Source organism: Maylandia zebra, linkage group LG6, assembly GCF_041146795.1.
Source record: "Maylandia zebra isolate NMK-2024a linkage group LG6, Mzebra_GT3a, whole genome shotgun sequence".
Lineage (NCBI taxonomy): Eukaryota > Metazoa > Chordata > Actinopteri > Cichliformes > Cichlidae > Maylandia > Maylandia zebra.
This window is the reverse complement of record NC_135172.1, coordinates 14564269-14586587: the sequence shown is the minus strand read 5'-3', so window position 1 is coordinate 14586587 and position 22319 is coordinate 14564269. Positions and strand designations below refer to the sequence as shown.

Below are 22319 nucleotides of genomic sequence, written 5' to 3'. Positions count from 1 at the left end.
GAAGTTCTACACAACATCCACTGTTTTAAAAAGGCCCAAAACATCATAAAAGACACCTCACATCCTGGCCACTCCCTGTTTGAACTGTTGCCCCCAGGCAGACGGTACAGGGCAATCAGCGCAAGGATTAATAGACTCAAACACAGCTGTTATCCAATTGCAATAACACATCTGAATACTACAAAAAAATGTCCATCACGCCACTCTTGTGTTAATCTATGCACGGTCTGAAGCATGTATGTGGGAATGTATGTGAATGTTTACTGTTACATCTTATTAGTATTTTAAGTATTCTATCTATTTTATTTATTGAATTTTATTGTTTTATTTATATTTTGATATTGCTAGGGATGATGCAATGATCGGGGACCATTCTTAATTTCGTTGTACCTGTGACAATGACAGTTTCTGATTCTGATGATTCTGATAATACAGGTCTGTGGAGTTCAGTGTGTCTACCAATCAGAATGGTGGTGGATCATTTCCCAGGCTGCTCCGGTCTGCATGTTGAAGGATCGTTGGGAATGATACAGAACCCTGAGTTGACCCCGCAGCGTCCATTAGACGTGAGTGTTTGTAGTTTGAGCTCTTAGCTACAGTAGAAAATTGCTGTGTAACACTTTGTCTCTGCTCATTGTAAAAATTCTTACATTAACGTTAAATGAGGGGAACAAGGCAATGCTCATCCTGTGTCTTTGCTCTGCTAATGTGCTCATATTATCCTAATCATAGCCCTGTAGGTAGCACACGATTATATGGAAGCTAGGCCAACTCCAGGAAGCCTAGAAACACTGCTGTTGTTTAATTTTTAATTTTTAACCGAAGAAGAGTTCAGACCCAGAAATGGTGAATGACGTCAGACTTAAGAGGCGGATCACCAGATGTGAGTGCAATTATAAAAATAAAGTGCACTAAATAGGAAATTTGGCAAAAAGTTTTATAACAAAAAAAAAAAATCTGCTTTTGTTTACAGATGATGTGCGAGATCAGTCGTCAGTTAGAGACAGATGTGAGCATCATGATGTCATCCACTGGTTTTGTGAAGTCCTGTTTTCAAAGCTTCAAACTGAGCATTTCTCCATCGCAGCTCTTTGAAAGCAAACATTATAGAAAAAAAAAGGAGGAAAAAAGGATGCTGCATGCTAATACTGTAGAGACATGACTCAGAAGGCAGACCTGGCCCTAAGCATACTCTGCTTTATCATCCTCCTGGACACTAATGAGGACCAAAGTGTACAGAAAACCTTCATGTTTCTTACAGAAGACATGAATGCAGTGACCGAGCCCATAAAGTCATCAGGCGTTTACTTTGGGATTCAGTCTTCAGGACCATAGCCTAGGTCCATCTTTGTGCCAAGTAATCACCATTAGCTTTGGGCTACAAGGTTTTTTTTTATTTGTCTTCTTTTTTAAACCGTCGTCTACTTCCTTTTTCTTCTCTTTCTTCACTTTTAGTTTCCCTATCGCTAATTTTCCTCTGTCAAACCATCCCTCCTTCACTACATCCCTGAACCGTCTCTCCTATTGATGCTGCTTCTGCTAAAAAAAAGAAAAAAGAAAAATGGGCCAGTCATTTTCTCCTTACGAAAGAATTACTGGCATTGTCACTGGTGGGATGACAGCATAATGACTAAACAATCGACCCTGAGACTCCAGCCGAACAACCATTATTATTACTTATGATTTATGTACTGCATCCAGCCCACAATGTACTGTCATGACAACAGTAAATACTATTTAAGTGGTGAACTACATAAACCTAATCTTTAACATGGCAGAAAACTGCATCTTTTATTCCAGGTCGTGTAGCTAAAAGCTCAGGTATTTACACAGAGAAAATAATAAGAAATCTATTTTTTTATTAAAAAATGTACATTTTAATCACCCTGTAATGCGTGCTGAGGATGAAATGTGGCCTTCAAGTTGTTTGAGATCTTTAAATGTGTCTTTTGCTAACCTCATCATAACTTTGGCTCTGATTCACTTCATGCTCCACAGTGTAACTGTGTATTTCAGAGAAAGTGTTTATAATCGATTTTTTATTATCAAGCATCAACAGGCCAGCGCTCATTGTAAATTAGGTGTGTCATATAAAAACATGATTTTCCAGGCCTGTCCGTGAAAAGTTTTCCAATAAAGGACGGGCAGCAGTTCTGTCATATTTATTTGTGAAAGTCAAAGCTATTCCAAACTCGAATCCCTCCATCTGTTCTCTTCTGCCCAGGTTCAGGGCTATTTGTGTCCAAGCAAAGAATGTGATGACACAGGTTTGAAACATGCTGCGACGCTGTCCTGTTTATCATCTTTTTCCATTTTCTTTGGCAGATATTGGCGTCAAACAATGAGAAAGGTCGTGAAAACATGGTCTTAAATTATTCCCATTAAACTCAGGAAGTGACGGGGGGGTGGAAGGAAACAGATCCGAGAAACGGTGCTGTGTGGATGTCAATTTTTCGTGAAATCACTTTTAAGCTAATTGTATGTTTGCAGTCATTAGTACAGGACAAGCATACGTGTCATGGATAAAGGAGAAGGATGCAGAGGCAAATGTCATTACGGGGGAGTCATTATTGGGGAATATGCTTCAAATTTTATGTGCAGAGGATCGTTAGCGGTGCCTGAAGAGATTGATTGCCCTCAGGCGCTCACATAGATAGCCGAGATGGTTTGTTAAACACTCAGAGATTCAATTAATGCGTGTGTGAGTGCATGTGAGAAGGTGGAACATAATTCATGTGCCTTCAGCTGGGATCCCACTGTTGCAGCAGAGAGAAGCCCTCGTGATTAATGACAATCTCTTCCTGTCCCCAGAGAAAGTACAGCATAGATAAATAGGTAGATACATGCATAGATACTCAGCTTGAGGCCAATCTTCAGGCTGGGACATACCGACCTGTCACAGATGCAAAGAACAGGAAGAAGGATGTTATCATAATCATGGCACACTTACTCTTAATCTCTGATAGATGTCACAAACTGAGATATGACATGTTGATTTGACATTTATTTTCACTCCCACAGATTTAGATACTCATGTCATCATCTTCTTCTTCATCTTTTGAGATGCTCACTGAAAAATATACAGACTTATTACAGGCTTTACAAGTTTTGGACATCAATCACTACAGGATGCATCCATTCATTTTTGTCTGCTTATCCTCATCCCAGTCACATCTTCCAGCTCATCTGTGGGATATCAAGTTGTTTCCAAGGCAGCCAAGGGATATAATCTCTCCAGGGAATCCTGGGTCCACTTCAAGGCAGCCCCCTGCCCCTCTCGTTCCCTGTGGGTGTTGGACTCATCACCTCTGTCCTTTGTTACTGACCGTGTTTGTAGTCTGGACAGAATATTTAGGCATAGCCAGGTAGAGGGTCTCCAATTTGTTGGAAGCAGGAGTTTATCTTTGCTTTTTGCAGATTATACACTTATGTTAGCATCATAAGGTGGTGATCTCAGTGCAGTTTGCTGCCAAGTGTGAAATGGATTGAGAAATTAACACCCTCAAGACTGAAACATTGTTTCCTAGCTGGAAAAGGACGGATGAGTTTAAGTATCTCAGTGTCTTGTTCATGAGTGAGGGGAGAGGGAGAGCAGAGTTGCTGCCGTGACAAATTGAAAGGAGCCAGCTGAGGTGGTTCAGGTCTCTGCCTAGGATGCAACCTGGACGAGACGAGGTGTTTGGGCATGTCCTACTGTAGTGGTCCCCAACCCCCGGGCCACGGACCGGTACCGGCCCGTGAGTCGTTTGGTACCGGCCGCGAGAGTTGAGGCTCGGGTGTGAAATTTCAGGGTTTTTATCGTTAACTCTGTCTCCCTGGGTCTTTTCCCGTGTTGTAGTTGTGTGTCTTATTTTGAAAGAAATATTTATGCGTTACCATAGTGACCAGAGAGCATTAAGGGGCAGAGAGGTGGATGTTACTCTCAATGTTGTTGGCGCATTTCAGGAGGACGCTGCTAATAAAGTTACACAATTGCATCATTTTTTTTTGTTGTATTTGTCCGCGACACCTTAAAGACTGGTCTGTGAAAATATTGTCCAACATTAAACCAGTCCGCGGTGCAAAAAAGGTTCGGGACCACTACTGGACCTACTGGTCCATCATGTTTGTTTTGTGTTTGTGATCATCAAAAAAAAAAAAAAAAATCACAAACACAAAACAAACACTTGTAAATTCAATCCCCTCTTTTCTTTCTCACGACTTTGTCTCAAAGAGCAAGAACAGAAGAGAAGCGGAAGAAGAAGAAGAAAAACGTGGAAGTGCCACAGTGAGACATGCACACAAATCCTTTGTGTCTTTTGTGTTTTACTTAAGGAAATTGACCAACAGAGAGTTGTTTTGACAGTCGTGACCTTTTTGGGGACACAAAGACCAAAATGTGTTCAAAATGGACTCTTGCCCACACACACCGCTAAAGCAGCTGTACAGTTATGAGACAGGGGTAGGTGGTTCGAGTATTTCTCTTTGTTAAGCTGTTCCAACCTTTAATCCTGTTGTCATCCAAGCTAACAAGCTGGCTAAATGACAGCAAGGGCTGATTTCTTTTGTTCCACTAAAATTAATCTTAAGAGTTTTAACAGCTTACAGCAGCAGCCACCCGTGAGTGACAGCTTGTCGCACAGTAAGATCGGAAAGCCTGTGAATAATGGAGAGCAGTCGAGGGTTTGAACGTGTGTTTGCCATCAGACAGCGATTGCTGCGTGATATGAATTAATAAAAATATGCCAAATAAATTACAGTACCAGCATTTTAGTCATCAACTCATCATGTATTTATTTCAGTAACCCCACAGGGCATGTGAAAAAAAATCTATCTCTACCAGAAACCCACATTACTGTAAATTGCACACTGAAGCAGTTTTTTTCTTGAGACTCTATTTCTGTTATTGACTAAAGCAATCAAGTCAGCTTGTTTCAGCTGAGCAGAGAATGAGCACTGCTTTAGTCTCACTGATGGATGATGCCTTCAGATTGATGAGTTCTGTCAGCAGGATTTTTCCCTTTCATGGTGAGGACATTAATCCGAGTCACTATTACTGTTCAGAACTCACCTTTTCCCTGAAGGATCTCATTTTTTGGTGCAGCTGTTTCATCTGTTTTACTCACAGATCAATCAGTTACCATTAAATGGAGCTTTTTCTTTAGAAGGACTGTGCTTTTGTCATGGTGGTTCAGGTCTGTCACTCTCTTTAATGACCAATGCCCTTTCCAGTGAATTTTTACAATGAGTTTCATGTATAGCTAAGCAACTGAAACAAATGTCAATGAAGTGACCTTTTTTAAAAAACAAAAACCAACCAAAAACCAACCAAAAACCCAAATGCGTTTAGTTAGTCTTGGGTAGGCTCACCTGATTATCAGAGCTCTCACTGAATCCCAGCAGATGCTGTTGGCCTGAGAGTGATGGTCAGAAGCTGTTTTCTGAACTTGTGTTGGAAAAATCAAGTTGGAATATCGTCCACATTTGCAATTTCTCACATGTAGTGCACAGCAAGAAGCACCCACTCCGTTTTAGCTACTGGAAATGGTCTGTTTGGTTTAGGCGAAGGTGTTGCCGTACAAGGAGAAAAGAGGAAAGACACAGCTGGACATCACCTGGACTTTGCACTTAATTGGACATTATATCAGACATTTATATTCTCATGTGCTACTCTATAAAGCTAATTCCTAGAAAAAGTTCAGGCCTAAACTGTGCATCGGTTATGAAGTCCGTATCAGAGATGCAATATGATTGGATCATCCATTCAAAACCCTTGTTAGTGCTTGGATGTGAGTACACTGCCTGGACTAATGCTAGTTTTCATTTGACAGTAAGATATAAGTTATAGCTATTGTGTGATGACTGCAAGAACTATGCAGTGTTCCATGTGCAGTTTGGGGTTTTCTCTTCAGGTTTGGGATGCTCGCAATTATTGAGAAACAAAGAATTCGGAGACTTACCAGGACCACTGAAGAAATATAGACATATCATGACTTGCAAATCAGATGGCTAGTCACACTTGCTGAGACCTCCCTTGATTTCCTCCGATCTTTCTTCCTTTGTTACCAAACCTTTATGAACCATGAACGCTGAACCTAATTGCTGTTGTCACCTTGATCTAAAAGTATTAAAAGAAGAGCTTGCGACAGTTCAGTGGTCACCACAGATTTATCCACAATGCACAAGTGCAAACAACAACAACAAAAAAATGCTGCTGCTCTCTTTTGTTGTCAAGCTAGCTTCTCCAATAGCACAAAGTGTCAGTGATTTAAAGGATGTATGCAAACACTGATCTTTATCGGTCACAACTCTGTTTATGATAAGAGCGATCTGTCATTTGTTTTATATCCAACTATACCCCACATACTTCATGGGTATGTTTAAACTGATGTCTGTTTACAGATTTCACTTACTTGCTGTAGTGGAATACCGCTGATCAGTAATAGCTCTTCTTCCTAAAAAAAAAACACTGGGTTTATTTCACCCTGCCATATCTTCCATTAATGAGGTTATCTGAGCGCTATGAGTATATGATAACTTTGGATTTTCCATCTGTACTGTAGAGATTCTGGGGAATAAGGAATTGGAGAAAACAGCATATCAGGGCAATTACTGAAAGCACATTCATGAGCCTTTAAGGCAGTTCATGTTGATGTAACTGAGATTGCAGAGAAACCAGCCAAAGCTGGAGTGTATTTATCTTTCAGTGGTAGCTGACAAAATCTACAAGGTGTACATCCTGGCACATTCCTGCAATGTAGAAATTGGCAGACACGAACCATTTCATTTTATTTGTTCCTGTCATATCTGTACAAACACATTCTAAATGTGTGCAGCTGTAACATGCAGCGTTAGAAGAGTGGAGCGACCCCCACCGCCCCACCCCGTAGTGGACATGTACTTGCCTCTGCAAAATGGACTTTTTCTTTTGAGACTTGCTCTCCTCTGATAGTAGAGATGACACTATGCAGGGGGATGATCCTGTTCCAAATCTATGCTGATTCATGCATGGCTTTTCAATAGTCCATCAAGCATAGCACTCTATTCCAGCATGAAAAGTAGCACCAGCTCAATGAAAGAGAAATTAAAGGATTCACAGCAGCAGATCCTCACAAAAACACCCAAGAAAGGTTACTCAGAGTCAATCACATGTCCGGTCAGTGCGGCCCCACACCGATGTGAAAAGATCAACCCTAACCTGACTGTCAGTCACTGCTTGACCCGCAAGTTAGAATTTGCTGTAAAACATACGACCGAGTGAAATCATTTTCAGATATTTATTCACTCTCTCTACTCGCTTTTCCTAAAAGTCCAAGGCCTTCTGTTTATCTCAGTAGATGGACCAGTGTTTGCCTGCTTTCCTGTTTGTACATTTTCAGTGCTGTGAGGAGTTGCAGGGCTGCTGCAGGGCATCCCTCCACACCAAAGCAACAAAGAAGCCAGAAGTCCTTCATCAAAGCAGACTTTTTCCTGAGTCTGACAAGGAGGAATATACTGTAGCTGCCTGTTTCTGTAGTCATTTATCTAGATGACAGCAACCAGTTATATGGTGTGTGTGCTTTGTCCATTCACTCAGATTGAGACACATCAAGGTCGATGGTCACTGTGTTCTGTGAGACCTGGTTGCTATCTTTCAGCGTTGGAGTAAGTGCTTCTCAAGAATCGTCAATGGCGAGTTCCTTATCTGCCAGTTGATGGCTTTGACCCTATTCTGGGGTCATGCCGCCAATCAGTGCAACAGAAGTCAAACCAGCTGTCAAGAAGATGAAATGTGGGCCAGACAGCATCCCAGCTGGGGTGTGAGAACTCCCTGGCTGCCATAATGCCTTAATTCTCACAAGCCAGTTCAACTGAATCATTAGTCATGACGAAGTGCTTCGGTTTGGATGACCAGCACTACAGTGCCCATTTAGAAGGGCAAAGGTGATGTCATGAAATGCACAAGTTATCAGCTGATTTGGAGAAAGCCTTCAACTGGATCCTGAAAGAGCTAATCTTTGCTCTTCAGGCACTCAACGTTCCAGAAGACCTTGTCCAGTCCAACTGCTTTACCTCACCATCAGTACAGTACCCAGGGGAGACCTCGCTGCCTTTTATCATCAGTGTTTGGGTCCACCAAGGATCATCCCTTTTGCCATTGTTTTTCATCCTCTGCATGGACAAATCAATGGTCAATCTCCTGTTGTGGATTGTAGATTATAGAGAAACTAAACCTAAAGACAGTGACATCATCACCACCGACTGTAATACCCTCCTGGATACACAGGCTTGGGTCATCAGCTCGCTAGGACCCCCTGTCCCGGGCAGATGCCTGTTTGCCTAAAGTCCAAGATTTACAAGATCATTGAATTCCCAGCTGCTCTTTATGTACCTAATTGCTGGTCAGCAACAACAACACACGTGGATTCTAGGCCTCACCCTGGCACGATGCCGCTAGTGAAGATATCAGAAAATGAAAATGAAAATGAAAATAAATGGCACTAATCACAGAAAAGATGAAACTTCAATGGTATGCACATGATGCCAGAAGTGATGAGGACTCTGTGTCAAAAAACTCATTGCCAGAGGGATGTTTAAAATCCGGTGGCTTTGCTGCCTCAGGGAAGACACGCAGCTTGAATGTCACGCTAGAAGACGCCTTTGATCGCTTCAGGTGGAGACAGATGTGGAACACAGTGGACCCCATGACTACGTGGGACAAACGCTAAGAAGATTTGACTGACAGCATGCTGTGCTTTTGCATTTTGAGGTGATTTCACATTATGCTAAGTTAAATGGCACAGCTGACCAAATGACGCTGTGTGAAAGGGGATTTAGTTGCGGCGAATCAAAATTGCTATGGTCCCCCGTCCTGCCACTGCTGCTTCAGGCTTCTCATCCTCTTGCCTTCTTTCTTTCTTTCTCTCTATGTCGTGCATCTATGAGTCTGCATGGGCTTTTTTGCAGGGGGTGTGCCATGCAGCGGATTCCCTCACTTCCTTCGCCGGCACGGCTGCTCATCCTTTCACTACTTTTGATGCAGTTTGAGGCTGTTTCAAACATTCTTGTTGAAATAACGACTGTTAACTCTTTCCGTGTGTCCTCCTTCACTCTGCAACAGGGTTAGGACCTTAACAAAAATGGCATTTAAAAATCGCATAAAACTCTCCCAAATCAAACATGCAGAGCTACCTGCTGTGGCGATCCCTTGTGAATAAGGGAGCAGGTGAAAGTAACTCACTCGTTTTTGCATTTAATTGCATTACTGGTGTGCAAAATAGGAGAAAACGGGATCGAGAATATTCTGCGAATTCATTCATTAATGTTCAATAAAATCAACAAAATCTGGTGAATTCAGTGATTGTACCTATTATTTTATCTTTAAACACGACTTTGTCAGCAGTGATAAATAACAGATTCGCTAACAGGCTTCGGAGTACTGCTTATAGGCCCACTGTGGTTCCTGGATTATGAAAAAGAAGTTTCAAAAACATTTCCAGAAAGTGAAAATAATATTAAAAATCCTCAAATAGTAAATGGAAAAACACTTTCTATATGACAGGGCGGTCCAGCTGTTCAGTGGTTCGGTGCAGAGTTTGAACGATCTCCCTGTGCTTACGTGGGTTTCCTCTGGGCACTCCAGTTTCTCCCACAGTCCAAACAAAACATGCAAGCTAGGTTATTTAGTGATACTGAATTGGCTGTGGATGAGAAGCAAACGAAGAGCTTAAAGTGCAACACCTGTATGAATGCATGGTAAATTGTGACTTCTAGTCTGAAGCATTTTGAGCGGTCGGTAAGACGAGAAAAGCCAGTGAATCTTCCTAAAACATTCAAATCTAACATTACTGACTAAACACCTCCGTTTGAGCACAGCTCATGCTGTGATTTGATTCAGACTGATTCAGATGTATATAGGTGTACAGGAAGAAGTGGGCGGCCACTGCTGCCCTTTTGTTTTCCCTGCCCTTTTCATGCTGAAAAACAGAAACAGTCCCCAAACAAGGTGCTGCAAACACCCATTCTCAGATTAGCCACAAACGGGCACTTCCTCTGCAGCATTCACTCTGTGCAGTGCACATTACCCACCTGGCAAACTCTGCGCCATGGATTTTATTTGTCAGCAATGAGCATTCAAGGTCACAGAAATTTTTTTATCTTAACAAAAAGCACACTCTCATTTCCTGCTTCTACATTTAATAAAAGGACTGCAGCTCATTTAAACATCACATACCTGCCAAACCTGCTCACAGATGCTGGACGCAGGTCAAGCCCATCAAATTCATCATTTTAATGCTATACGTCAGGGGTAGGCAACCTTTCTGATGGCGAGTGCCATTTAAAATTCCTCTGAATGCGGGAGGATTCCGTCTTTTTACGGGACGGTTGGCAACTCTACTAACTAACCTTATGAATTAAATAAAGTTCAACATCAGTAACATCAGAGCACCCACCCAGCTGTATAGAAACTCTGTCATGCTGGCTAGAACGCAGTACGAGTTATTGTAACTGACTGTAAAAAGTCAGCACAACGAAAATAAATTCCACCTAAACTTGGTTTATATCTGACCCAGATAGACTGCAGCTCATAACTTCTTACCTGAAGTTCAGTTCACCTGACACTCGGACCGGCGGCCGCCTGCCTCCGATCTCCCTCATCCACGTGCTGGCCTCCACCACTTGTTAATTTTACTGAATCTGTGGAAGCTCCGCGATGCCACCACCAAACAACTGAGTTATTTTTACACACCGGCCAGCATCTTGCCAATCCAACACCTTTCATTGTTTATACCGTTACAAAAAAAAATAAAAAAAATCATCGGGCCACCGAGCAAATGCCCGGTATGCCCGATGGCCAGTCCAGCTATGGCCTGCCATCAGTTAACCCTTCGCGTGTCAACTGTGGCACGCGTGCCTAGGGTTGCCAACCCCTGCTATACATCATTAGCTGTATTACTGCAGTACTTTTTTTGGTCTTAATAATACTAATGTCAGCATAATCATCAGCCAGAGGGCAAATTTGAGAGGAAAGAAAACAAATTGATTGGTAGTTTTCAGATTTTATGGATAAATGTGATGTCTTTTTGTTTTTTGAATCATGTATGAAAACTTTTTCGGAGGTTTACTTACAAGTTCTGTGAGCAAATCTCTGGTTTGGTCACAGACCTGCAAGCTTAGACTCACCGAGTGTGGGAGTTGCAGGGAACATAAATGATTTAGTCTTTAAAATGGAGTTAAATAATAAATATCAGGAGCTGACTCATTACTTCATCACCAACTTTTCATGCCAGCAGTCAATATCTCAGAGTCAGATTTTCTTTTCTCTTCTTTATCTGTGTTTGATGTGGAGGATTCTTTGCATTATTGTACGGAATGAATGAAAAATTCTTTTAATGTCACAGATCGAGACTTCTCTTCAATGCAAACTATACTCTTTTTATTTAATATTCATCTTTTAATCAGATATTTCATAGTGGACTGGGTAAATGCGTCAGATGAGGTCAAAAGCCATCATCCTGGATTTAAAGTTAAATTTATCATCTTTGTTCTTCGCACACGCCAAAGAAAATGTGTTGCTTGGCCCACATTAAAAGTGTGAGAAGGGGCAATTTTGCCATCAGCCATGAACTCCATGTTTAAAAATGGACGGGAGATGCAACCTGTCGACCTGTTACCAAATAAATTAGTCCACTGTGGAGAGACTGACAGCAGTGTGTGCATGAATTTCAGCCTTTGATAAAAATGTTTTGTGACAGGCAATTATTAATTCACCGAATAGAAGAAGCCAAGTGCTCAAGGTCCATGGCATTTTAACATAACATTCCAATTTAATTAGATAGAAAAATGGACATTTATTCCTCATGCGAGCTCCTATTTAGCAGGACAGGCTATTCTTCCCAGGTCTTGTGCATTGCTGCAGTCACCTCAGAGATCTCTGAGTTCAGTGATTATCAGTGTTAACGGAGACAAGGTGCGATAGGGTCAGTAACACTAGCCTCTCCAATTATTCTGTCCTATTTGATTAATTTGCATAATTTTCCTTCAGCGGTTGTGACCAGCATGTAACTGGTCTGCATGTTATAAAATGCTCTGAGTATACAAAGGGACTGCATGATGAGCAACTGTATGGCCCTGTTTGCAGACAGTAAGCACAGCAAACAGTATAGAGCAGGAGTCGGCAACCTGCGGCTCCGGAGCCGCGTGCGGCTCTTTAGTCCTTATACTGCGGCTCTATGTGGTTTGGGAAAATAAATTACAAGTATTTAGCTGACGTGTATTTTTTTTGTATTAGTTCTTTTTAAACTTGTAGTTCTAAATTGAAACATTATTGTGATATTGAAATATAAAAATAAAATTATATTTTATTATTTTTCGTCGCTCAAAATAAGCGTCACACTCGCAGAAGCCGGTGTACCCGCCGAAATGCCAGCATTTATCGAGACTTTCAACCCCAGGTAGGCCAATTATGGATCTTCGGATCCACATTATGTCAGCAGCTCCATCGCGAACTATGTTAAAAACAAACACGGCTCCCGCGTCACAGATGACAGCTTACAGTCCTGCGTAAAGATGAAAGTGACTTCACTGTGCGCAGAGGTTCAGGAGCAGAAGTCCCATTGTAAACATATCACGGCAGACCTGACGATGTTTCCATGAACACGCTTTTCGGCATCTCTTTATTGACCACTTTTCACACACGGTTGCTGTGCGCATACAGCCGGCTGTAGCTTTTCAGCTCACAGCCCGACAACACAACAGCAAAGAGAGCACAGACTTTAAGGCGGCGAGGCGTGATTGCGGGTGCAGCTCAGGTGCGTACGCCTCCCCTGCAGCGGCGCTGCAGACCAAGCCCCGCCACACACATTTACCATGTAAAATAAATATAAGTAAATAAATAAATATTTATGCAGAATTTTGCGAATATTTATTTTTCATTTTTTTAGCAGCATAGTGCTTTTTTCCAATTGATTTTTTTAAAAGTCAGGTCAAGGCTCCAAAAGTCCAAAGGCGATATAAGGCTGGCGGCTCTCAACGGTTTTTCTTTGCTACATGGATCATTTTAGTTCAGCTGGGTGTCTTTCCTTTTATTATATTTCTTTAAGAGTTCAAAATGTGTTCATTACATAAATAAAATGTAACTTTCTCTGTAGCACTTCATGGATTTCATGAGCAACACACTTTAGTTGTTCACACAAAGCATAAAGGTAGAAAAAACAATATATACAGTGTTATCTTCATTTTAGATGTCCCAGTGTTTTCTTTTTCGTGGAAACTGGGTCCAAATGGCTCTTTGGGTGTTAAAGGTTGCTGACCCCTGGTATAGGGCCTGAAATGCAGACGCACTTGGTGGCCAACAGAGGGCAAAACCTCTGGTTTCAAAAGAAAAGTAAGACAAGTCAGAAAGTTGCCCTGCTGCTGACGTGATTTATCACCTCAGTAAGCACTCTTCTGATGACTTTATGGTATCTTTCAAGTCTTATTTAATGCAGCACAACATTAAGTTTATAATTTATTGTCCCACTCAGAGAGAAACAAACAATAAAAAACACTATATGTTTGGGATTGGCTCCCTTATGTCTGACAAATCGCTGCTGTGCAAGCCAACGGGTGATGCAATGGCACAGCAGCATGTTTTTTATGCTGTCTATATTTGAAAAAAGCATGAAATTGTGGGCGACCGTGGCTCAGGGGGGTTGGGAAGTGCATTTGTAACCGGAAGGTCGCCGGTTCGATCCCTGGGCTCTCTGTCCTGGTCATTGTGTCCTTGGGCAAGACACTTCACCCTACTGCCTACTGGTGTTGGCCAGAGGGGCCGATGGCACGATATGGCAGCCTTGCTTCTGTCAGTCTGCCCCAGGGCAGCTGTGGCTACTGTAGCTTGCCTCCACCAGTGTGTGAATGTGAGAGTGAATGAATAGTAGAACTGTAAAGTGCTTTGGGCGCCTTGAAAAGCGCTATATAAATCCAATCCATTATTAATAATTAAATCTCAGCATATTTTTTATATTATAAAATTTCTTTCATAGTTATTGGAAAGGTTCCAGGTGATGGGCTCGTGAAGCTGGTTGAGAGAACGGAGTTCGAAAGCTGTCACCAAAGCCAAAGTAGGCTATGAACAAACTTGACATTAAAATATACTGCTCAAAAAAATTCAAGGAACACTATTTTAATCAGAGCACTGCATCAAGTCAATTCCACCACTGGGTTGTTGATGTGTTGAGTTAAGTAGCAGAAGGGGTTTTAATCAGTTTCAGCTGCTTTGGTGTCAGTGTCACAACTGGTACCATGAGGCGATACCTGGGCCCTACAGAGGTTGCACAGATAGTCCAACTCCTCTGGGATGGCACATCAATACATGTTGTTACCAGAAGGTTTGTTGTGTCTCAAGCTCAGTCTTACGGAGGAGATTCCAGGAAGTTGGCAGTTACTCTAGGAGAGCTGGACAGGCTGTAGAAGGTCCTTAACCCATCAGCTGGACACATGGAACAGCTTGAGCACAGCCAGAGTTTCAAAAGGACCTCTAGCAGGTGTAACAGTTTCTGACCAAATATTAAGAAACAGACTTTATGAGTTCAGCATGACCAGCGCTACGTCAGTGATGGTCTGGGGAGGCATATCCATGGAAGGACGCACAGACCTCTACAGGCTAGGCCAGGGGTGGGCAATCTCAGTTCATGAGGGCCGGTGTCCCTGCAGGTTTCAGATGTGTCCTCGAACCAACACAGCTGATTTAAATGGCTAAATTAGCTCCTCAACATGTCCTGAAGTTCTCCAGAGGCCTGGTAACGAACTAATCATGTGATTCAGGTGTGTTGACCCAAGGTGAGATCTAAAACCTGCAGGGACACCGGCCCTCGTGGACTGAGATTGCCCACCCCTGGGCTAGGCAACAGCCTCATTTGGTGAAACTATCAGGCAGTTCCTGGAGGATGAAGGAATTGATACCATTGACTGGCCCCCATGCTCACCTCACCTAAATCCACCTCTGGGACATTATGTTCTTGTCTATCTGTTGCAATCTGTTTGTACCTTGGACTATCCAGGAGCTCCGGGAGTGATGTCCTGGCCCACATCTGGCAGGAGATCCCCCAGGACACCATGCACCTTGTCATTTGGAGTACGCCCCGATGTTGTCAAGCATGCATAAAACCACGCGGGGACCATACAAACTACTGAGTACTATTTTGAGTTGTTGCAATGAAATTTGGATTAAATAGACTAGTCAGCAGCGTGGTTTGAATTCAGCCCTCTGTAGGGTGATCATTTTCATTTCCATCAAACGATGTGGCGACTTACTGAGATCTGATGTGTTTTGAACATCTTCCTTTAATCTTTTAGCGGTGTCTTTGAGTTGCTCTTTTTTATGAATTCCATGTACAATAATTATTGGTTTTGGTTTCTTCAGTGATGCTCTGAAAGGTAGCTGGGTAATAATAAGGGAATAATAACGAAAAGACCGTAAACAAGTAGCTATATCCTGTGTTTTGGTTAGTACTCCATTTATGTTGATTGAACATAACCGTGAACTCCTTCAGTTTCAGGCGCTGTTCTTAAACAAAAACATGTGATGTTTCTTTGATCATACAATACGCTTCTAATTGAATCAGAAGTGACCAACACACAGGATAATTTTCAGTATCCATATAGCTACAAGCTCTGCCTGCTGCATGTATATTCTCAAACACGGGTGCTGGGGAACTGGGCTAACATCTGCTTTGCCAGTATTTGATTTTATCCCTGTAGCAGGCAATAAATCTGACCCTGCCATTTATCATTAACCCGTTTGTTTCCAGGGGAACGTGGTTACTATAGCTGGGCAGATTACGGATATATATAGGATCTAAACACTGAGCTTTTTCACTCATTCAGTCAAAATCCGTAGCTGCTGCCAGAGCGATGGCAGAACTGTAAGCTACAAGTCACTAAGCCATTTGGCTCCTGTAATCAATCAGAAGACAGAATTGAGTTTACCTCTGTTTGTGTGTGTCAAGAGAAGAGGCAAATGTCAATTTTATGGGTTGTAACTGAAACACAGAGTGCCCTCACTTTAGCACACAGGAGCCTGTGGAGTGAAGTGAGACACTTTTTGATTGATTATAGGGTTTCATAAGTGCCATAGGTGCAGTGTGATTGAGTACGAGGCGGTGTATGCGTGTGTATGTGTGTGTGTGTGTGTGTGTGTGTGTCGGGCAGCAGCTGCTCGCTCCCTGACTCTTTATCCCTTCCTCTCACATATTCAGTCCTGCAGTGGCGGATGGGCTCGGTGCTCCCGCCTGCAGGAGCGCAGACATCTGAGCTCGTTAGTGTTAAAGAAAAGCTGACGGAAACACAAAGAGCTCTCCAAACAACAAAGCACGCTGTCGCTTTGGGACTGAAAGAGGGATTTTACAGCGCACATACCAGTTGTCAGCGATCCAGGAGCAACTTTGCTACTGTCTTTTTTTTTTTTTTTGCGTGCGCGTGTGTGTGTTGCAGATCTTCAGTATCTGGCTGCCTCTTTAACATCCTCAGGCTTTCAGCATCAAGATGATCCGCATATGCACAGTCAGTAAAACTCTCTGGGTCAGCTCTTTGTATTTATATTGTCATTATTTTACAAACTGCTATCTCATTTTTCCACCTTTTAACTATTTATGGTTTTTGTATGTCTTGTAACAGAAGCGGTTGCTTTGATTTCTAGGTGACGTGGTTATGTGGACTCTGTCTTTGTTCATAGCCTAGATGATTTTTTTTTTTCTAGGGGCACTTTAGGAAAGTAAAAAACTAACATTATTATTTTTTCTTATTCTTAATGAGGTTGTTGTAACTAAAAACAAATGACAGCAAATATTGACATACTTACTTAGGTCATTAAATGCGTGTCAGTGGTTTTCTGTCCAGGAATGTGTGATTTGCTGTTGCCAGTTCTGTGTAGCTGTTAATACAGCTACAGGTGAAAACAGCCTCTGATATCTGCCCGGTTTCTCTAAACAGATGGGACTGCATCACTATGACGGACTACAGGTGCGAGGAGGACGAGAGCGTGAGGCAGACGGGGGGTGGTTTGTATGAGTTTTCCCTTCCTTGAAGGTGAAAAAGACTGTTAATGTCTGGTGGTGGATTATCAGGTTCAGACAGCCACTCCCTCGAGGAACGAATGTACCACACGTTACATAAGAACTGCACTGGGACCAGTGTTGAACAGCGTCATGACTCCAGCTGACTCATAGGATGTGGCATAAGATGGGAAACCAAGGTTTTCATCTCTCTAAAGAGATTTTTGTCCACGCGCTTCAGAAGGACCTGCAGAACTCAAGGCAAGACTGTGGAACCTGATGTGACGTTTTTGATGAGGATTTCTCTCCTTTTTGGATTTTAATAATGTATGTTTTTGGCTTGTTCTTTTTCGTCTGTCAGAATGGATTTTAACATGGACCAAGGTAAACCCACCCAGTAAGCCATCCAGCTGAGAGATTTCCATATTTCTCTACTGCTTCCACTGGGAAACAGCATGGATCCTTCCCGTGACCAGCTGTCGGACTGGAGCTCAGTTGAGCCCACCTTCACCACACAGTTGCAGCACGACAGCGCTCAGCAAAAACTCAACCACAGCTACAGCTTCCACAGCGCTCTAAATCTGCCCGCCACCTTCATCCCCCCGACTGGCTCTCTTCATCAGCCTCTGCCCTCTAAGCTGCCCACCGCTGTTGTTCCGTACTCCTCCCTCATCGCCTTCCCTTTCTTGTCCACCACCTCCTCCTCAGCCATCAGGCAAACATCATATTCCTCTTTCGATTTATCCTTCACCAACTTTTCCTCGAATGATTTGGCAGACCTGGAGAGCATGCTGCTCTGGACCCTCCACGAGCCCAGCACCATTGCTTTGACTGTAATGTACAGCCTGTCATTCATTTTGGGATTCGTTGGCAATTTGATGTCCCTTCGAGTCCTCACCAGCCGGCGCAGTCGGCAGCTAGCTGGCGTGAGTGCTACACGCAGTCTCCTAGTAAACTTGGCGGTGTGCGACCTGGCTGTGGTGTGCGTGTGCATGCCCATCACCTTGGGAAGCCAGATCTACACTGCCTGGGTGTACGGTGACCTCTTGTGTCGAGCGGTGCCCTTCACGCAGGCTGTCTCGGTCTCGGCCAGCGTGCTAACGCTGACGGTGATCAGCGTCAACCGTTACTACAGCGTTCGATCGCCGCTCCGAGCTCGTACCATGTTCACCCGCCGCCGGATCTTGGCAACTGTTGCTGTGGTGTGGACGGTGTCCTCGATGATGTGCGCTCCCATCGCAGTGATGAACCGGCGTCGAGAGATCAGCTTTGAGACTTTCACCATCTTGGTCTGTCAGGAGGAGTGGCCTCAGCATCGTCTCAAACAGGGGTAAGTAATCAGCCTGCAGATCGTAGCAGAGTCCAATGACCTAGTTTGTATTACAAGATTAAGTTCAGTTCAGCCGTGAACGACACAAATGGAAATGCAGTCTGAGGTTCCTGACACAAACCCTCAGCCCTGAGTGCTGTTGGGCTACGCTTTTGTTGGATGTCCACCGCTTGTGGGGTTTTTTAACCCTCCAGCTCTGCTGCCAGGAATGAATGTTTAATTGAGCTCATCAGATTGGAGGAGGCATCACAGATGGCTCCTATTGGCTGTTCAGACTAGCTTTGTGAGTAATTTGTAATTTGAGGCAAAACAGTTTCTACACCCATGCTTGTTGTTAAAGGTTGCTATCCCTTGCCAGGAGTCCTATATTTATATGCAGGGAGCCACTTATCATGCAGAGGTGTCTGAAGAGTCAAATTGACAATTTCAACATGCTCGAAAGAGTCCAACTTCTTTTCTTCTTCTTCTTTGTTTTGTTTCCATTAATCATAGGTTGCCGAGTAGCTCAAAATGACTTCTGTTGTGTGCACTCTCCACTAGGGCTGTTCGATATAACGATATATATCGGATGACGATATAAAAACATCTAATGTTTCATTTTACGCTATTGTTTGTTTCGTGGTGTCAAAATAAACCGTTTACAGCAATATTTTTTCATCGTTTTGATGGTCACTGTAGTGGCTATATTCATTTCTTAAAGTTCTTTCTTTCTCTTATACTTAATATAACCACACTACGGACGGACAAGCGCCTGTTTTTATGCGTTGTGGTTAGCAACAACGACGGTAAAACCATTGCGTGTCCGCTTGTTTATGTTCCACATAAACCTTTCACAATAAAGCTCAAGATCCTGTTGAGACTTTTCAAAATAAACTGAATCACGTGAAAGAGTATGCAGAGTATTTACGGATGAGAAGTTAAAAAAAAAGCCGCCAGGTGCTAAAAAATAAACCTTAGACTCAAATGTTAGAACAGGGTTTTCCCCGCAGCACGCCGTGTAATAAATACTCACAAAGAAAACTTATGTCTAAAAATGTATCGTTTCATGCATCGGTTAAAACACTCGACTCCAGCTACATGACCTGCAGCTGGAAACACTTCACGCAAGTCGAGCTGCCAGAATTTACAGAAAATGTTACATTTTTGTGATTTATATCGTTATCGGACGATAGAATTCTTATATCGGGATATGAGATTTTGGTCATATCGCACAGCCCTACTCTCCACTTTCATTTTAGCTTTGTAGCCATTGTGGCGACATTCATTGTCTGTGAATCCATTTAGCAGAGGTGATGATTATCTAACAATACCATTAACACTTTTCAGTTCTAAGACAATAATGCTGGTTTTAATCCTGCAATATTTATCCTTGTCCAACGTCTGTGAAAACAGGAATAAGTTGAACAGTTTTGAGAACAATCCTCTGTTTTCCTGACAGAGGATTGTGATCGTGGCTCAAGAGTTGGGCGTTTGTCTTGTAATCGGAAGGTTGCCGGTTCGAGCCCCGGCTCCGACAGTCTCGGTCGTTGTGTCCTTGGGCAAGACACTTCACCCATTGCCTACTGGTGGTGGTCAGAGGGCCCGGTGGCGCCAGTGTCCGGCAGCCTCGCCTCTGTCAGTGCGCCCCAGGGTGGCTGTGGCTACACCAGTGGCTTGCCATCACCAGTGTGTGAATGGGTGGATGACTGTGTATAGTGTAAAGCGCTTTGGGGTCCTTAGGACCAAGTAAAGCGCTATATAAATACAGGCCATTTACCATCTATACTTGCACTGCAATAGATATAACTTTGAAATGTTGCTGCAATAAAAATATATCTTTCTCAATAGCTCCATTTGGAGGGTGCCAATGCGATACAAAATGTGAATGTTAGAATTCCACCACATAAACTGCACATAAAACTGCTGCTATGTATTTTAGGGTTTCAGAAAAGATTGAAATTACCATCTCATTGTTAATGTTTTCACTTCTTCACTTCACTTCCTCTGCAGATACAACGTGCTGCTGTTTGTGATGCTCTACTGTTTGCCAGTGACCTTTAACCTCACCATAGGATTCCTCACGGGCAGGCGGCTATGGGGAGGAAAGAAATCCACTTTCGCTGATCTCGATCCCCGAAGCCAAGCTCTTCACACCTCACGCCTTAAGATGCGTCAGAAGATTGCCAAGATGGTGGTGTGTCTAGTGCTTCTATTTGCAGTGTCCTGGCTGCCGCTCTACTTGGCCGACCTTTGGATTGACTGCGAGCAAAGGCCATCGTCTTGGCTCCTGCAGACAAGACCGTTTGCCCAGTGGCTAGGCCTGACAAACTCCAGCCTTAATCCGATCTGCTACTGTTTCATCGGAGACCTGTACCGCTCAGCAAAGGTCATAAGGACACGATACTACCAAAAGGTTGCCGCTCTTTTCAACTCCTCATCATTCTCCAGCTCAGTTACAGTGGTGCCTCCTGCAGCAGGGATAACTGACAGCAAAGTGTCGTCTGCTGAGCGCCGCCCTATCGCTGCTGCAGTGGCGGCGTCCGCATCCATGGTTACAATACCGAGGCTCTTGAACTTGGCGAGAGTCCAGGGCCTGGGGCAGAAGGTCAGAGACAGTTCAGACAGCCGAGCGGGCTCCGACCACAGCATCTCAGACTGGTGTCGGTCCAGTCCCAGCGTGTGCGACAGCTCCTTGTTACCCTGCCAGCTCCACGGCCTTCAGCACACCATACAAAAAGCAGACTTCCTGCCAACACGGAGACACTCTCTAAATGAGAAAGCTGGACCGTTACCTTTAGGAATCAGTCCTGTGGAAATAGACGTGCTACCTCCGAGGAGGCATTCGGGGGATAGAGCGTATAGTATGTCAGCTGATAAGAGAGACATCATTACTTTGGGCAAAGCTGCTTTCTGTTATGCTGGGCAGCACAGGAGCAAAACACCACAAACCTACTCTCTGGTTGGGGACACGGAGGATGAAACAACGGATATGACCAGCCTATGAAAACTGCAGTTTATCTGATGTATCAGCCGGGAGGAATTGCTTCCTTTTCTCCTGCAGGCAGTATAAACACGCACACCGCTCCCAAGTTAAAGTTTGCAGTTAACATTGTATAATAATCCATGGCAAGAGTCAGTCGTTGCTTTTAGGATAAAGTGACCTGCTCTGTACTCTCTCCTTCTTTTCATGTGTTGAGTTGAATTTGCAACAATAAGTTCTTTTATTTTTTTAAAGCATGTGGAGGCAGGAGCAATGGACTGATCAACGTAAGGCAACAGCCAGAGATTTATTTAGCCCGGGGTGAGAAAACTGGTTATCATTAAGAAGGATAAATTATGGAGCGTGCCATTACATGCAAGTGATATCATAGTTACAACAGCTTCTATCATTTGCATAAGACAATAACGCAGCAGGAGGTAAAGTGTCATGTGTCTCTGCTTTTCTTTGTTTTTGCTAATGGCTTTGATTGTATTTTGTGCTCACGGGTCATGTGGGAACAAACTGTATTATACACAGACTGTCTGCGAGAGTTTCTGACAGGTCTTCACTGAATAATGTTGCCGTTAATGTCTGTTTTGCAATGTTAAATCAAGTCGAGAAAGATTTCAGGAAGGAGGAGCCACATACATTAAAGCTCTTTTTATCTAATTCAGCGTGAATCTTGGGAAGTATTATTAAACATGAACTTTTGCAAAGGGCATTGCTCTGCACACGTTTTTGCTTCATGCATTTACATAACTAAGTTGGCTGTAACCAAAGAATGGCTTTTATGTGAATATAATATAAATGTAATATAACACTGAATAAAACAGCTCTTCATTTTCTGGAGCCTTAAAAGGATGGACTGACCGGAAAGTGCAAGAAAAAAATTATGCCCGTGAACCTCCATGTGTACTGAAAAATAGAGCTGTTTTTAAGGAATGTAGACTGAGAAGGTGAATCTGTATACAGTAAATTCCCACCGTTAAGGAAAGTAAGGAGGCAGTCCCTAGTAAAAATACAAAACAAAACAAAA

The 22319-nt window shown here is 43.1% G+C and overlaps 1 protein-coding gene across 4 annotated transcripts; it reads left to right on the top strand.

Moving 5' to 3' along the window:
* The first annotated feature begins 486 nt into the window (after window positions 1-486).
* Window positions 487-21999, top strand: LOC101469992 (uncharacterized). Of its 4 annotated transcripts, none has more exons than XM_076884711.1 (3): window positions 487-566; window positions 16933-18324; window positions 20314-21999. In XM_076884711.1, exons 2-3 carry the CDS (start codon window positions 17450-17452, stop codon window positions 21305-21307), a joined length of 1869 nt encoding a protein of 622 aa, XP_076740826.1. In that variant the 5' UTR covers window positions 487-566; window positions 16933-17449; the 3' UTR covers window positions 21308-21999. The 4 variants fall into 4 exon arrangements, with proteins under 4 accessions (XP_076740826.1, XP_004569080.1, XP_004569079.1 ...); XM_004569023.3 differs by lacking the exon at window positions 487-566 and adding an exon at window positions 12363-12413; XM_004569022.3 differs by lacking the exon at window positions 487-566 and adding an exon at window positions 16222-16503.
* The last annotated feature ends 320 nt before the right edge of the window (window positions 22000-22319 follow it).

What these genes read in the sequence shown, in the direction of transcription:
- LOC101469992 (XM_076884711.1), top strand. Translation starts at nt 17,450, where the DNA reads ATGGATCCTTCCCGTGACCAGCTGTCGGACTGGAGCTCAGTTGAGCCC. An exon ending in CAGCATCGTCTCAAACAGGG is followed by an intron (nt 18,325 to 20,313) that starts GTAAGTAATCAG and finishes CTTCCTCTGCAG; the next exon opens with ATACAACGTGCTGCTGTTTG.